The sequence below is a fragment of the Pneumocystis murina genome, assembly GCF_000349005.2.
Source record: "Pneumocystis murina B123 chromosome Unknown supercont1.5, whole genome shotgun sequence".
NCBI classification, from domain to species: Eukaryota; Fungi; Ascomycota; class Pneumocystomycetes; order Pneumocystales; family Pneumocystaceae; genus Pneumocystis; species Pneumocystis murina.
In genome coordinates this window covers 383,081-398,981 of record NW_017802363.1, presented here as the reverse complement: position 1 = coordinate 398,981, position 15,901 = coordinate 383,081, and the positions used below count along the sequence as shown (strand labels likewise).

The window sequence follows — 15,901 nt, the reverse complement described above, 5'->3', positions numbered from 1 at the left end:
AGAATAATCAAGCTTGTCATTTTGAGAAAGAATCTATGCCTTTTCATCTTAATTTTTTTTTTAAATTGATATTTTTTAATCAAAAATTAATTTATCTAAATAAATTAAAAATGCCAAAAAATCTAAAAATTATATATCATCATTAAGATCTAGTGTTTTAGCCAACATCTACATTTATTTGACATGTTTCGTGAGCCGACAAAGATGTATCTACATCTTTTAAATATAGATTATCTTCACGAGATAAACGTTCTTCTAATTCCTTTAATTCTTGTTGATATTTACGTTCTAATTCTTCGATTCGAATTTTTGCCCTTTCTTCTTCTTTAGATGAAAGTTTCCAAGGTTGATAAAACAATACAGGTAAAGTAGTCGTTTTTAAAGCACGTGCAGATGCCATTTCATTTTTATAATATGTCTCCAACTAAAATATTCATAAAATAATTTATTTTTCCTATCTTTCTTACCGACAACTTCTCAAATTCTCTTAAACTAGCCCTACGTAATCGTTCTGCTGCTCGTTGTTTTTCATCCTGTTCTATCCGAGCACGTTCCTCTAAAGCCTCCTTCTCTTTACGCATGCATTCTGCTAATCTAGCCTCTATCTCTGCTCTTTTAGCATTCTTTTCCTGTAAAAAAACTGATTCTTTCTGAAATTTTCCTAACGTCCCCATCAAAGTTCCTAAAAAACGCTGACCTCGCTTCTGTTCATCCAATCCCATTCTCTGACGTCGATCCCCTTCATATATACATTAAATTACCTTCTTTTTACCTCCAAAAAAGCCTAAACTTACGTCGCTGAGAAGATTCTTCTTGATCTCTTAATCTCTCTTGCTCAGGTAAAAAAACCATTGATTCAACTACGACCTCAGGGTCCCTAATAAGAACAAATAAGTCAATAAAGTATTAAAATATCATGAAAATATACATAAAAAGCCTATTCTTAATCTCCAAAATCTAAGTCTTAAAAATTTAATATTTCTGTCGTAAATTTTTTTTCGAAAAACTCTTAAAAAAAAAAAAAGTATGTCAAAACACCATCCAGACCTTGTAATGTGTAGAAAACAGCCAGGTATCTCTATTGGAAGGGTAATAGCGTTTTTTTCAGCGATAAAAAATGATAAATTTTGACTGATTTATAGTTGTGTGACAAATGTGATGGAAAATGCCCAGTCTGTGACTCATATGTTCGTCCTACAACACTTGTTAGGACGTGTGATGAATGTTCTTTTGGGAATTATCAAAGTAAATGTATTATTTGTGGTGGAGATGGGATTTCTGGTATTGTTTTTTATAAAAAGAAAAAAATAGGGAAATAATAGGGTTATTTATAGATGGATACTATTGTTTTGAATGTACACGTTTAGAAAAGGATAGGGATGGATGCCCAAAGGTTTATTTTTTCTTTAAAATATTTTATAAATTATTTATATGATAAGATTATTAATTTAGGAAGTTCAAGAACAGATTTGTTTTATGAGCGTAAAAAATTCAGATTAGGAGGAGGACAAAGATAAATATAATATATTTATTATATAATTTTTATCTTGAATATATCAATTTATATATAGTAAGGAATTTTCAAAAAAATAACCATGGTTGTAAATATAGTATAAATCTAAAAAGAATTTATATTATTTTGAAAGAGAAAAAAATTACGAGGAAAAGAAATTTTTGTTGTTTATTCAGCGTATTCCGGAAAATTTATGTATTTTTATAATGATATTGATATTTTTAAAGAATAGAAAACCAATAATTTGAGAAAAAGATAGAAATTAGAATGTTTGTTAGTTCTAAAATTAATACCATTTCCATATATTTAATGTATGGTGGTGAAAAACGCATTTGGTACTGTATAAAGTGCTATTATAATCAAGATCAAAAAATACATGAGATTCTTTCATTGAATAACATCTTTTTTTGCAATTAATAGATAGATTTTTATAGTCGTAGAATAACAGATGTATTTATAAAAAGTAGTCATTGGAAGCATAAAGTTGTTAAATCCAAAGATTGCCTAAGTAAAACCATTTTAAATTGTTTTGGTAGAATATCGTGCAATTTCGTTAGAATAGAAACTCGACAAAAAGATTTTAAAAGATTCTATGTATCTCTTGTCCACATTTCGAATTCATAAAGAAAACCGTCTTCATTTACTTTACCTTGAGGAACTTTGCTTCCAATCCAAGACTCTAAATGTGAATGTTCTTCTTTTTTCCAAACAGAAGACAATTCTTGATCCCGAAATTTAACTGGAAAAAATACATCACAATTAACATCCTTATAAATTATGGTAGCTATGATTCTATTTAATCTAGGATGTTCCATAGCCGCTTTATAGAGCTGTGCACCACCTATAACAAAAATTCTATTCACTTGAATTGGATTTTCTGAACTATATATACAAGACAGAAGTTCTAAAGCATCATCCAAGGATCTTGCACAATGTATTCCTTGTCTAATATAGTCAATTGAATTTTAAAGTTAATTTTCTTCACTTGCCCTAAATCCAAAGATTCTTCTCGACTAATAACAACATTAATACGACCTTTAAGAGGCCGGAATTGTAATGGAAGGCTTTCCCATGTCTTTCTACCCATTAATACTACATTCATCCATTCAAATGAATCAAAAGCTGGCACGAAAGATGTCACTCGCTTAAAATAAACCATTTCTTTCTTTAATTTCCATGGAAGAGAGTTTGATCGACCAATCCCATAGGAAGTTGTAAGTGCAACAATCAATGTTAAAGACTTTTGCTGATTCATCAAAATCAAACGGATTGTCCGTCGACAAAAAAAAATCGAAGCCACCTATATCATTCTTCTATAACCCACACATCATCTTACATTTTAGAAATAATTATCTAATACAAATGAGCATATTTCTATAGTTTTTTATTATAATAATACCCATTATACAAACAAACCAAATTTACAAGATCAACCAATATTTTTCCAAAAAAAAGAGACCCTGCTTTTCAACATATAATAACAAGAAATACTCATAAACCGTTATTTTTAATGTATTTATTACACATCTAAGTCGTTTCTTGTGTTTGTTGTTCAGTTTCCGTGTTTTCAGAACTTTGATTATATTTATATTGATTTAACAGTGCCAAAATTTGATCCAAAGATAAAGGAGATATGTTTTTCATTTGCTCTGGTATGGGATCCCAAGCATTTGTCTCCCACAACATCCATGCTTCCTTAATCAATCGAGAAATTAATAATAACTCTTCTGCTGAGCGAATCTAAAAGTTAAAACATAAATTTCAAACTTACTACCAATAAAAATACATAACATACCATAGAGGCAGCATGCGTTTCAATCTGGTAGCTTTCAGAAGCTACTGTACACTGATCTTTTGCATCATTCTATCAATGTTAATAAAAATAAAATTATAATTACTTACATCAACTACTTCAATTATCTGACAAAATCGTGAAAGCAATGTAAAAGATGCTTCATCTATCTGCTTAATCAACTCTGTTGTACGCACAGCAAGTAAATCTACGTCTTCTGAAAGATTCATGGTAATTACTTATCGAAAATCTGATACTTATGAACGTATAAAATCCACAAAAGCAAGAAAAATACAAAAACTTACATAATCAATAAATAGAGAATAGATAACACCTATATATGGGCCATAAAAGAACAAAGATATACCAATATAATATTCATCAAACCCCAATCAATAATAATATCAACGATCAATTAACATCTATAGCCTTTAATCCTTTGTCTTGAATCAAATTTACTGTTTTATATCTTTGAGAAAATATTCTTCTATAATAACCGCAAAATTTATGAAATAATTCAGGTTTTTAACAGAAAAGTATAGATGTTTCTGTCTTTCAATTGTATAAAACTATTACCATGATAGATCTTAGCCACTCTAATAAACTAAAAACATTAACTACAAGCAACTCTTATATAAAATCCTAACTTTCGTCATATGGACGTGTATCAGCAAAACATGGTTCAAAAACTTGCATTACTACTTGTTTTGCATGATCCATATCTTTACACGCAGGATGTCCCATAACAGAAAGTATAGCTCGACGCTTAACACACTCCTAATTCGTTTTAATACGCTAGATAATCTATACGATCTAAAAAACCTGATGATGCTTACGAAATGTAGCAATTGTGCCGTTTTTAAATTCTCTCCACCAACGGCACTCTCCACTAAGACTTACTGCCCGTATTTCACTACAAGCATGATGTCTAAGATTATTTTTATCAACAACAAATTTTGCATGATCATACGCATGAATCATTTCATGCACCAATGTATCTTCCATATGAGATTTACTCCAAATTTTATTTTGACAAAGAAAAATCCCTTTAGAAGAATCAAACCAACCACTCTTCATTTCATCACATGGAACACATAAAATATCATTCAATGAAAGACCTGATTTCAAAGAATCCAAATGTTTTGCTATAAATCTCACAGATGGACCTTAATTGTTACCGTTTTTTACCATTCAATCTAGAAAAAAGCAACAAACTTACTGTTCTTAAACAAATATCTCTTCCATTCCTCACAGCGATTATTCATTTGCTCTTTATACACATGATCTCGGATTTTTTCATACTTTTTTCTTCCATTTTTATCCATTCCAAAACCCAAAACATACATTAACGTATTTCTCCAGCTCAAAAACGATTTGTCTATATTATCACTTCCTTCGGAAACATTCTCATGTATATTTTCCATATTTTAAGGCTCTTTTCTTCTATATTTCCTTAGATTTTAAAGTGCCTTAATGACATTCAATAGCTACTACGATTAGCTAATCTAAAAGATAAGCAATAAAAACCAAAAAAAAAGATTAAAAAATCAAAATAATAGTTCAATTATAAAAATCGCCATCATAAAACAATCCCATTACTATATAGAGTAGAGAAGTATAATTAAAATACAAAAAAGAAGGTTTAAAATAATAACTATTTTTTAAATATAAAAATATATATCTTAAAAAAATAAAGCAAGATTTTTTTTCAATTATACTAAATCAACGGTTTGCCAATTCTTATAGATTCCTGAATTTTTCTAATCCATTCATGATTTTCACCTTTCCCATAAATTAAATATGCTTTACCCGTTTTACCAGCTCTACCAGTTCTCCCAAGACGATGAATTAAATCGACATGATTATATGGCAGATCAAACAATATAACATTTTTTAGGCCAACAGTATCCACGCCCCGTGAATTCAAATCAGTTGTAACCAAAATAGATAAAGATTTATCATAAGAATTACCATAAATAAAATTGTGTATATTATTAAGACGATCTTTAGTATATTTTGTTAAAGAAAAAGCATGAAACCCTTTGTTTTTAAGAAAATGAGAAAATTCATCCGAGTGTTTTCTTTCATTAAAAAAAACAATAACTTTTTTTGAAACATCATTCTTTGCAATTTTTTCAAGGATGCTAAGACATGCCATTTTTTTATTATTTTTAAAAGCTTTTTGAGCATCAATTAACTTAAAAGAAATCTTTTTTGATATAGTATGAAGTTCAGGTGTCACTATCTTATAAATATCAGGATAATGTTTAAACAAAAAACGTTCATATTTTTGTGATACAACAGAAGAACAAAAAATGCGCAATTTTAAATTAGTAGCTGAATTTAGAATAGATAACACAATCGAATGAAATGAAATATCCATAAGGGTATCAGCTTCATCAACTATCATGTATCTGGTCTGATCTAAACTTAATTTTTTTTCTTCAATAAATTTATAAATTTGAAAAGGAGTTGCAACAAGAATATCACAAACGGAAGCCAATACATTTTCTTTTATAAAATTCCAAGAGCATCCAGACATAACAAAAGATGAACGAAATTTAACAGTATGAGACATTCGTTTCAGTAACATGTGAATCTGTTGAACCAACTCAGCCGTAGGAACAAGAATAATACACCTCGGTCTACCTTTACAACGTAAATCATTAATCCCTTCCAAATTCCTTTCCTCCAATTTTAAAATATGTAAAACTGGGCTAATATAGGCCAATGTTTTACCAGATCCTGTCTCAGCTGCCAAAATAAACGTTTTGTAAAATGTTTTTTTCAAATAACATTTTAATATCCTTGGGATCGCAAGTATTTGAATACTTGTAGGATTAACAACAGGAAACAAATTAAGAACGTCCTTATGAATAGAATTTACAATAGGTAACATTAATCCAAGAGATGAAAACCCTTTTATCATTAGTTTCCCCTGTTTTGGGCATTTTTTCTCCAAAAAAAAAAGCTTTTCCCCACAAAAAGAACTGTATCTTTCAATTCCACTCAATAGAAATTCATTATTTTTCATTTTTCCAAACTTTTTCTCCAATTCATACTTAATAAATTTATTCTCCAAAAACCTTAATAAACCCATTTTTTTCTGGATTTTCATACTAAAACATCTTATCCATATATAAAAGAACCCATTGAGATTATTTTCACATAAAATACGCATAATTTAATGCCTTTTTTATGGGTTTCGACTCTCCATCTACCCAATAATAATATGACGTTACCATCGCTAATATAGACTAACCTCTTAATATTTTTAAAGATGGAGCTTCAAGATTCAGGTCATTTATTAAGAAAAACAGATAATTTAAAGGACCTTTTTATGAAATTATCTATTGCAATATCAAATAATAAACATGAAGAAGTGATTGAGCTTTCAGACAAAATTAAAGGATTTTCTATCTCAGATATAAAATCAACAAAATCAAAAATTATTGCACTTATTAAGCTTGATCGATATTCAGAAGCACTTTTTTTAATCCGTTCTGAGCTGTCTGCAGAGAAAGCGCTGTTAGAAATGATTTATTGTCTGTTTATGTTAAAAAAATATGAAGAAGCAATGGATTGGGCAAAAAAAAGTAATAAACGAGAAATAAAACATATTAAAGCACAAATAGTAATTTATTTCTTTGATTGATTACTTTTTTATGAATTTAAATTTATACTGAATATTTTTTTAGGCATACCAAAAAGATCAGATGATTGATGCAAGTGAAATATATAAAGAACTTCAACAAGATCCTTACAGAGTAAGTAACTCATTTTTTAATATAAAGAAATAAAAAAGATATATAATGTAAAGATAGAGAATGAAGAGTTTGATTTAAGTATTAATCTTTTGGCTACTCAAGTGACATGGCCATCGATTGAAATTTCAAATCATCCAGCTATTTATCAATCTTTAGATTATCGATTTAATATAGGATGCCATCTAATATATAGGAAAGAGTATATGAAGGCAAAAGAATTGTTTGAGTTATCTAAGGGTATATTTTTTTACTAAGTTTATTTTTATAATTTAAAATATAGAACAATGCTTATCAACAACTTCTCAAGAAGAGATGAAATCTAGGCTTCATCCTATTCTTGTTCAATTGGCATATATTTATTCGTCTATAGGCCAAGAATCGGATGCGATCTCTATATATGAAGATTTAATAAACAAAAGGTTATTATTTTACGTTTTAAGTAAAAATTTAATAAAAGCAGCCATGTGGATCAAATTATAAAACTAATTTGTATAAATAATTATTATACTATTAAATCGGATGCAAATCCATATCTCATTTTATATTCTTTGAATACTATATTATCAAATGCAAAATTGTCAAAACTAACAAACACTCAAAACAAAATTATTCATAAAAATATGGCCATTTTGAATATATTATGTAAGAAATATTCTGCATGTCATAATATTGTCAAAAAACTACAAAACACATATCCAGATGATGAGACTATTATTCTTATCTTAGTATCGAGTATTATATCACGGTTTACTGGTAACCGTGCATATTCAGAATTAATAAAATTACATGAGAAAAATTCATCAAATGTAACATTATCGTTAGCTATTATACAGTTTATGATATCATCCAAAGATAATTATAATACACAAAAAATTATAGAAAAACTTTTAGATTCTTTAAAAGATAACAAATCTATAAGATTCAAGCCTGAATTAGTAAGATTATTGGTGGAAATATATGAAAAAAGGGGAAGGAAGGATCTTTCACGCCAAGAACTTTATGCAGCTAGTGAATATTGGAGAAACACAGGAAGCAACGTAAGAAATGGTATTTAATATTTAAAGAAATAACAAAAAAATATAGGACCCTAATTTGATAGAACTTCTATGTGAATCGGGGAAATTAAAGCTTAAAAGTATGATTAAGAAAAAAGAGTCTAATTTATCACCAGTAGACGATTTTACTTATATATTAAAACTCTCCCCAAATAATCAAAAAGCATTAGCAGGATTGGTAATCTACTATCTTGACACAGACATTAATGAAGCATCTAAATATGCAAATAAATTACCTGCTTTAGATGTTCTTACACAGGGAATTGATGTCGATCATCTAGAAAAATCAGGAATTGTAAACCATTCATTAAAAGAAAAAAAAAATAATCATTCAAAATCACTTTTAAAACAAAAAAGAAAAAAATCAAAGCTTCCCAAAAATTATGATCCTGATAAACAACCAGATCCAGAAAGATGTATATTTAAAATTCATATTTTTTTAATATTAACATAATATTATATAGGGATTCCTAAAAAACAGCGCAGCTATTACAAATCCTCCAAAGGAAAAAAAAGACAATCAAACAAAACACAAGGAGAATTAGTTGTAGAGAACAATTTTACAACTAATACAGGGAATACATGAAAAATATTAATAAAGACAACTAAATAATGCAAAACATAATTTTTATATTAATAGAAATATATTTTTTTAAAAAATAAGTCCTTTTAAATCCAAATTAATCAATACAGCATCAATTCAAAACCATTCAGTTATCCATTATATTAAATCATCCTCATTTCGGAGATATTCACCAATATCTGTCTGGTGGAATGCAACAATATCAGTTGGTTGCAATTTCTTCGAATCACTGGTCGATTTTGCAGTTACAGCAAATCCCTAAACAAAACTATTCAACACTCTTTCATCAAACATTTGCATATCTACCAAGGGTGTATCATTCATCGAACATATCACAACTCCCTGATGTTCTGAAATTCCTTCACTCATTTTACCTACATGAGCACGAATCACATGATTTCCATAGAGGTATGGCATTTCTCCTTTTTGTTGAACCCATATTTTATAAATAGCATATTGTGCTAAATAATCTAAAGCAGTAATATGTAGTCGAAACTTATTTGTTTTTGTAAATTTTCCGAAACATGTTCCGAGTGAAATCAATCTTTTTTTTGGAATCACCGTAGCTAAACGCATCCTCTTTTCACTATCAATCAAAATTAACCATATAAATTTGTTATTATACTAATTTCAACCTAATATAATAACAACGACTCCTGTGAAGTCTAAAACAATATGGTTCATCTGCTCTATCAATTAAATACAAAACATTCTTGCCAATACTATAAATTTAGGGTACTCCATATCTAGAAAAACAATAAACTCACTATTTTGCAAGTTTTTCAAACAAAATCTTGGTCTCATCTTCTGTCAAAGGCCTCATCTTTTCAATTTAAAGCTAATAAAGTCGAATATCCCTCCACTTTTTAAGATATTTTTTTATAAAGGTTACCATAGAAACAAATATTCGGTAACCCATTTCTATAGCAACCAGGGGTCTAATATTAGCTAAGCAGAACACTAAACTACATGAAAATATAAGTAAGGTTAGTTCAGGAACAAATATAAAGTCTATAAGAACCAAAAATATGAAATGTTCAGAGGATAATTTTAAAAAAGAGAATTTTGAATCAAATTCTTTTAATACAAAACGGACAAGTACAGATATTTTATATGAAATTGAAGATAATAAACGGCTTAAACTTGGAGAAGAATCTTTAAAAAATGAAGAAAAAACTAAATCTAGGAAACCGAAGAAAAAAGTTGCATGTTTTATTGGATATTGTGGAACAGGATATCATGGGATGCAAGTGTAAAATAAAAATTAAGAAACATAAAGGAAACTGATGTATAAAGTAATGATCCAAATCGCACAATAGAAGGAGATTTATTCAAAGCATTTGTTGATACAGGAGCTATTTCAGAAATGAATGCAGATGATCCGAAAAAAGTGTTTTTTTTAGATTAAAAAATCAATACTAACTAATTTAGTCCTCTCTAAATCGCGCAGCACGTACAGACAGGGGTGTACATGCAGCATGTAATGTCTTATCATTAAAACTAATTATTGACCAACCAAATCTTTTGGAAAGAATCAACGCAGCACTTCCAGAGACAATACGGGTTTGGGGAGTATCTCGGACATTAGGATCGTTTAATCCAAGAACATTCTGTGAAGCACGTATCTACGAATATTTGGTTCCATCTTATGTATTTATTCCTCCATATCCAATGACCCATTTAGCCCAACGTATTACCAAACATAGAGAAATGATAAATTCTAAAGAAAATGGCGACTGGATTAATGGAAATGAATACTTATTATATTGCAAAGATACGAAAAGTATATGGTCTGATGAAAAAATACAACATTTAGAGAAAATGATTAATAAACCATCTACATCAACTAAAAATGTGGACGAAAAAAACGAAGAAACATCTAATATATCCTCTCAACCTCATGAACTTCTAGAAAAAGAAAAGATAAAACAAATAGAGCTAGGTATAGGAAAAGCATATCGAATATCAAGTGAACGCCTTCAACTAATACGTGATGCATTCAAAATATTCGAGGGAAGTCATAATTTCCATAATTTTACAGTTGGAAAAACATTTAATAATAAAAGCGTTTATCGTTTGATAAAATCCTTTACAGTACAAAAATATATAAAGAGGCTTATTATTAACATTTTTTACTAGATTTCCGATCCAAAATTAATACAAAACATGGAATGGATTTCTATTAAAATACATGGTCAATCTTTTATGTTACATCAAATCAGAAAGATGGTAGCATTAATTATACTTGTTGTTCGTTGTGGAACTCCACTATCTTTTATACCAAAAACATTTAAATCAACACGTTTTAATATTCCCAAAGCACCAGGATTTGGATTGTTACTTGAAAAACCCATTTTTACAGGCTATAATAAACGAGCGGAAAGAATGAAACGAGAAATACTTGATCCTTCTTTATACGAAAAGGAAATTCAAACATTTAAGGAAACATATATTTACCATAAAATATTTTCTGAAGAATCTAAAGAAAATCTGTAAGTGTTTCTTAAAAACATACATTTATTAATTTAAATAATAACAATAAAAGCTTTAGAAGTTTTTTAAATTATATTGATTTATCTACAACCAATGATTTTGATTATTTAACTTTACCAATAGAGCAATTGACTAAACATTTAGAAAAAAATAATCATATTTTACCTAATGAGATAAAGTGCAATGAAAATAGCTAATAAATCATAAATATTATTTATTTGATAATGTATAAGTAACCCTAACAATCTAAACCTTATTTCATCTACCATCTTAGATGAAGTCTAAAAAAAAAAAAGAATCTAAAGATCTCTTTGCTCAAAGAAATACCTCAGGCGGTGTTCGAAAGAAAGCGAAGAAACAATGTGTATCTTCTACGTTCTATTTAAACAATCCATATATTATTCAATGGTAAATAAAAAATCTAAATATTATAATAAAAACTTATAAAGAAGGCCAAAAATCAGTGAAGAAGACCAAGAAGTAATATTAAGTAACATTTTAAAGTACATAAAAACTTTTTTTTGGAAGAATTAGCTCAGCTTAATAGTATATTTTCATTTTTTCCAAATCAAAGAAAAAAAAATAAAATATTGGAAAAAAAAAGGGATCTAAATAACAATAAAAGCACAAACTATATAGATGGAGACAAAGAATGTATAGATGAATCTATGGATGACAATATTTCTTCATCTCAAACAGATAAAAGAGAATTTATAACAAAATATATGACATTAGGTATAAATGAAACTACAAAATTACTAGAAATGTATTCAAAAATTGGAATTCCATTATCAGCGCCTTCTTATCTTCGTTTTTTTGACAAAATTGACGAAAATTATCTTTCTTTATTAAAAAATAACAAATCAGCCAACATTCTTAAAGTAGTCGTTATTTGTAAAGAAGATATACAGCATAATATTTTATATTCTTATTTTCCAGTATTATGCGGTGTTGTTAATGAAGTATTTTCAAAAATAGAGGCATCTGATGATAATTCTCAAAGTGGTATCCGATTAGTAACACTTCCAAAGGGTTCAGAACAACAACTTTCTGAAGCAGCTGGTCTTAAAAGACTAGCAGCAATAGGGATAATGGTCTTCTATAATAATACTTCTTTTTATCTAATACCTCCTTTAGAAAAATACACCTCATGCAGAAAAAATAATTGATTATATCTTTAAAAAGATACCACCTCCTCAAATACCATGGTTAAGACATCCCTCAATATTTTATCCTACTTCTATTATCCAGGCTTCAAATAAATAATAAAATAAATATATTTCAAAAACTAATATAAAAATAAATACTGTTTACAAAAAACTATATCAAAAAATAATAAAATATATTTCTAAATATTCAAAAATAAATCAATTTAAATATATCAGAAAATTTAATTTTTTTTTAAAACGGATTTAAGAGGGAATCGCTTCATAACTTTTTGTTTTTGAAGAACATACAAACTCCAAGGCTTAACCTGACCAGCTTTCTTAATAACAGCATCTAAAACCCGGACCCATCTAACTTTCTCATCTTCAGAATCAGCATAAAAATTTATGATTTCACCATTGAAAAATTTAATGCAAAAACCATTTTGAGCAAACATATAATCATTATCTCCTTCCAATATAGTAGATTGTTTACTATTCTCTGAATGCATAACTTGGGTCATTTTCTTAGAATTTATAGATAATTGCTGATCATTTAATACCATCTTCACTTTAGCCAAATTAATATTGGATCGAATTGATTTAGAAGATTCATGATAAGAAGTTAACTTTAAACCTGATAAACGAAAATACCTTTTTTTACGGTACTAAAACAATATTAATTATCATAAAAGAGAAACAATTAACATACTAAACAGTCACCACCATGTTGAATCAATAATCCCTCATAATGTAACTTAGAAACCCATTCTGCATTTTTAATATCTTTAACGCATGCTGACAAACTTTTAGGTAAAGTTTCCTAAAATGATTAACTAAAATAAACGAATATATCAAGTATACTTTAGCTTGCCCTGGTACAAATGGGACATAAAAAGCATTGATCTTTAATTGACATATAATATATGACTTAACTTTTAATACCTGTTGCTTCTTTCCTTTTACAACAGCCTTTTTGGTCCATTCATTCATACATGTTACTGTGGTCGTATAAAGACATCCAAATGCATGATCTTTAAACATTTTTAAAGAAAGATACGAACGACCGATACTTCCATTGTTCGAAAGACAGCAATTAAGAGGGTTAGAAAGATTTAGAGCTCCCTTTTTTTTTGAAGTAGAAAAAATCCGTGAAAAAATAAAATCTTTTTTCTTATTATCAACTAAAGGTTGATAATCTAGTCTTAAAGTAAGAGTGAATTCTAAATCATCGTTCGCAATTCTATTAAAACAATTAGATTACCATAAAAAGATTAGAATTATTTACAATTCAAATTCTTCATTAATTTTCGCATTTTTTGTAAAAGATATCCATGGTGTAGTTATATAATGTTGACCATTATCTAAGGTGCAACAAAACCTTAACGTTTTATCTAAATTTAAACAAATTAATTCATATTAACAACAATAAATATCTATACCTTCTGGTAATGGTAAATCCAAATTTTCGATTTCTATAACACGAATAAAAAGAAGACCTGAATCCGGTTTTTTACCTATAGAATTATCTTGAGGTACTTTATTAATAGCAAGATCTTTTGTCTTGTCAAACTTAAGTACAGGATTCTTTTATAAATCAATCCATATATAAATACGATTAATTAAATTACCTTCTCATTTTTCTCATAAATATCGTCAACTTTAGGAGATTCATATCTTTCTCTTTTAATATTTTTCTCACAAATATCATTACTACTGGCATGAACTATATTTATATTCTGTCTCATAATATAGCCACGCTAAATAATTAAATATACTCATATTAAAACGCTTAATATATACCTTTTGGACCTCTATAACTCTGTCAATTGCATCTGAAACATCATTTAAAGATACATCAAAATCTAATAAAAGCGGATCTCCTAAAAGAGGCAATGTAATAGAAACACCACTATTCTCATCAGCAGTACTTTGACCAATATTGGTGTTTTTATTATTATTCAAAGACTGAATGTCAGACTTATATTTTCCATCATCTGAATCAGCAATTTCAAAACTAGAATAGGCTTTTGTTAATGTATTTGAAAAATCATTCGGTTTAACATGTGTTTTTTTCTCCAGCGTTGTATCAGAATCATTTATTTTTTCCTCACTTAAAGCCATATCTTCATGAAATTTACTCTTAAACTCATTAATCTCTTTTGTTGATATATTTGAAGATTTTCGTATCATAAAATCATCTAAACCAAAATTACCAATCTCAATTGCATCTAATTTACAAAAAGAAGGAAGCCGTTGAGAGACTCCTGGCTCTGATTCATATGTCAAAGATTCTTCAACATTAGATTTCGACTTTTGAATATTATTTTCAATTCTATCATCACATGGAACATCATCACTATCATATTTATATTTAAAGTCATCAAGAAACATTTCCTGGCTATCATTACTAACATATGTTTGATAATTTTTTCTTGTTATGTGATAACCATTGCTCAAATCTTCAAAAGCGCTAGCCGTAACATCGTTATTCTTATTTTTCTCTTCATCTTCCACAGAACATTTAAGAACGTCCTCCTTCATTTTAGGCGCCTCATTTTCATTAGCATTCCTTATATCTTTTCTCAGATTTCTATTATAAAACTCAGAAAAAGTGCTTTTAGTAATATTGCTTTTTTCATTAGATAAATTTGCCCCAAAAGCATTTTCCGTTTGTGATACGGACGATCCAGAAAATTCATTCTCTTTCTGCAAAGACTCTCCATTATTTTCAATTTGAGATTGTTTAGTATGATCATCACTATTCGATACAATTGATGTAATTAAATTCTTTATATTTAGAGAGATAGATCTGAGCGTACTCTTCTTTTCAACATTCTTTCCTCCAGAACTCTTTCGACTCCCCTTCAAAAAAAAAGACTTTTTCTCTGGTATTTTTTCAGAGACCTCATCTTTAAAAATATTAACCGGCTTTTCAGGCTCCTTTACACATGGATTCTTATCATAATATTCACGATATTCCACATTATGAACCGTTGGAGCTTTCAATGGAGAATCAATGACCTTACATACATTATTTCCATTATACATTTCATAATCCGAGGATGTTTTTATAGATAAACAATCATCAAAAGTATTTCCAGAATCAACTGTAGCCCTAGAAAGCATAGCATTCCGTCTCAAATAAAGTCCTGTATTCTCTTTCAAACTTTCTGTACTATGAAGTCCTCCATATCGTCGATTAAAAAACGCCGCTGTCTTAATACCACTCAAATCCTTTTTCGAAAGATTATAACTACTGCTCAATAAACTCTGGGACGAATTCTTACTATCTCTAGACTTTTTCCTATCATTCCCTTGCCTGATCCTATTTACTTCATAAAAAAACGCACAAAGAGGGCTATTTGCTAATTCAGATTCATCATGAGAAAGATTTTGCTCTGATTTCAAATTCAATCCTGAACCAGCTTGTTCTTTGACAGATACTACAGATATTTCAGACATATTCTGCCAGCTCTTGCCGCTTTTCTAGTGGATCTCAGGAAATGATATCTTAACGAGAGGCTCTCAGAACGAATTGTTTTGTATACAA

General features: G+C 28.6%; 11 protein-coding genes across 11 annotated transcripts; 4 read left to right on the top strand and 7 right to left on the bottom strand.

The window, feature by feature from the left end:
- Window positions 1–157: 157 nt before the first annotated feature.
- PNEG_00211 (hypothetical protein) lies at window positions 158–961 on the bottom strand (the record flags this gene model as incomplete). Its single annotated transcript, XM_007873888.1, has 4 exons — window positions 929–961; window positions 795–877; window positions 468–739; window positions 158–424 (listed from the first exon to the last, which is right to left on the bottom strand). Coding segments are annotated over exons 1-4 (624 nt in total). The 5' UTR covers window positions 931–961.
- Window positions 962–991: 30 nt separating this feature from the next.
- On the top strand, window positions 992–1,763 carry PNEG_00210 (PHD finger-like domain-containing protein 5A). Its single transcript, XM_007873887.1, has 2 exons — window positions 992–1,089; window positions 1,143–1,763. The coding sequence occupies exons 1-2, from the start codon at window positions 1,027–1,029 to the stop codon at window positions 1,317–1,319; spliced, it is 240 nt and encodes a 79-aa protein (XP_007872078.1). The 5' UTR covers window positions 992–1,026; the 3' UTR covers window positions 1,320–1,763.
- A 340-nt stretch (window positions 1,764–2,103) lies between these two features.
- PNEG_00209 (dihydrofolate reductase) lies at window positions 2,104–2,981 on the bottom strand (the record flags this gene model as incomplete). The annotated part of the gene is made up of 3 exons (XM_007873886.1): window positions 2,913–2,981; window positions 2,503–2,866; window positions 2,104–2,458 (listed from the first exon to the last, which is right to left on the bottom strand). The coding sequence occupies exons 2-3, from the start codon at window positions 2,766–2,768 to the stop codon at window positions 2,104–2,106; spliced, it is 621 nt and encodes a 206-aa protein (XP_007872077.1). The 5' UTR covers window positions 2,769–2,866; window positions 2,913–2,981.
- Window positions 2,982–3,040: 59 nt separating this feature from the next.
- PNEG_00208 (hypothetical protein) lies at window positions 3,041–3,535 on the bottom strand (the record flags this gene model as incomplete). The annotated part of the gene is made up of 3 exons (XM_007873885.1): window positions 3,041–3,253; window positions 3,309–3,377; window positions 3,416–3,535. The coding sequence occupies 3 exons, from the start codon at window positions 3,533–3,535 to the stop codon at window positions 3,041–3,043; spliced, it is 402 nt and encodes a 133-aa protein (XP_007872076.1).
- A 342-nt stretch (window positions 3,536–3,877) lies between these two features.
- On the bottom strand, window positions 3,878–4,729 carry PNEG_00207 (hypothetical protein; the record flags this gene model as incomplete). Its single annotated transcript, XM_007873884.1, has 4 exons — window positions 3,878–3,909; window positions 3,953–4,082; window positions 4,128–4,471; window positions 4,525–4,729. 4 exons carry the CDS (start codon window positions 4,727–4,729, stop codon window positions 3,902–3,904), a joined length of 687 nt encoding a protein of 228 aa, XP_007872075.1. The 3' UTR covers window positions 3,878–3,901.
- A 173-nt stretch (window positions 4,730–4,902) lies between these two features.
- Window positions 4,903–6,520, bottom strand: PNEG_00206 (hypothetical protein). Its single transcript, XM_007873883.1, has one exon. It carries the CDS (start codon window positions 6,484–6,486, stop codon window positions 5,023–5,025), a length of 1,464 nt encoding a protein of 487 aa, XP_007872074.1. The 5' UTR covers window positions 6,487–6,520; the 3' UTR covers window positions 4,903–5,022.
- Window positions 6,521–6,581: 61 nt separating this feature from the next.
- On the top strand, window positions 6,582–8,747 carry PNEG_00205 (hypothetical protein). Its single transcript, XM_007873882.1, has 7 exons — window positions 6,582–6,939; window positions 7,004–7,072; window positions 7,126–7,309; window positions 7,353–7,491; window positions 7,533–8,109; window positions 8,156–8,543; window positions 8,592–8,747. The coding sequence occupies exons 1-7, from the start codon at window positions 6,586–6,588 to the stop codon at window positions 8,711–8,713; spliced, it is 1,833 nt and encodes a 610-aa protein (XP_007872073.1). The 5' UTR covers window positions 6,582–6,585; the 3' UTR covers window positions 8,714–8,747.
- Window positions 8,748–8,848: 101 nt separating this feature from the next.
- Window positions 8,849–9,533, bottom strand: PNEG_00204 (hypothetical protein; the record flags this gene model as incomplete). Its single annotated transcript, XM_007873881.1, has 4 exons — window positions 8,849–8,968; window positions 9,017–9,296; window positions 9,346–9,432; window positions 9,478–9,533. The coding sequence occupies 4 exons, from the start codon at window positions 9,531–9,533 to the stop codon at window positions 8,849–8,851; spliced, it is 543 nt and encodes a 180-aa protein (XP_007872072.1).
- Window positions 9,534–9,738: 205 nt separating this feature from the next.
- Window positions 9,739–11,400, top strand: PNEG_00203 (tRNA pseudouridine(38-40) synthase; the record flags this gene model as incomplete). The annotated part of the gene is made up of 5 exons (XM_007873880.1): window positions 9,739–9,962; window positions 10,007–10,100; window positions 10,142–10,804; window positions 10,850–11,202; window positions 11,256–11,400. The coding sequence occupies 5 exons, from the start codon at window positions 9,739–9,741 to the stop codon at window positions 11,398–11,400; spliced, it is 1,479 nt and encodes a 492-aa protein (XP_007872071.1).
- Window positions 11,401–11,477: 77 nt separating this feature from the next.
- Window positions 11,478–12,469, top strand: PNEG_00202 (hypothetical protein; the record flags this gene model as incomplete). Its single annotated transcript, XM_007873879.1, has 4 exons — window positions 11,478–11,611; window positions 11,656–11,706; window positions 11,751–12,297; window positions 12,341–12,469. 4 exons carry the CDS (start codon window positions 11,478–11,480, stop codon window positions 12,467–12,469), a joined length of 861 nt encoding a protein of 286 aa, XP_007872070.1.
- A 47-nt stretch (window positions 12,470–12,516) lies between these two features.
- PNEG_00201 (hypothetical protein) lies at window positions 12,517–15,850 on the bottom strand. Its single transcript, XM_007873878.1, has 7 exons — window positions 14,152–15,850; window positions 13,980–14,108; window positions 13,791–13,935; window positions 13,637–13,742; window positions 13,213–13,591; window positions 13,061–13,171; window positions 12,517–13,016 (listed from the first exon to the last, which is right to left on the bottom strand). Exons 1-7 carry the CDS (start codon window positions 15,811–15,813, stop codon window positions 12,594–12,596), a joined length of 2,955 nt encoding a protein of 984 aa, XP_007872069.1. The 5' UTR covers window positions 15,814–15,850; the 3' UTR covers window positions 12,517–12,593.
- Window positions 15,851–15,901: the final 51 nt, after the last annotated feature.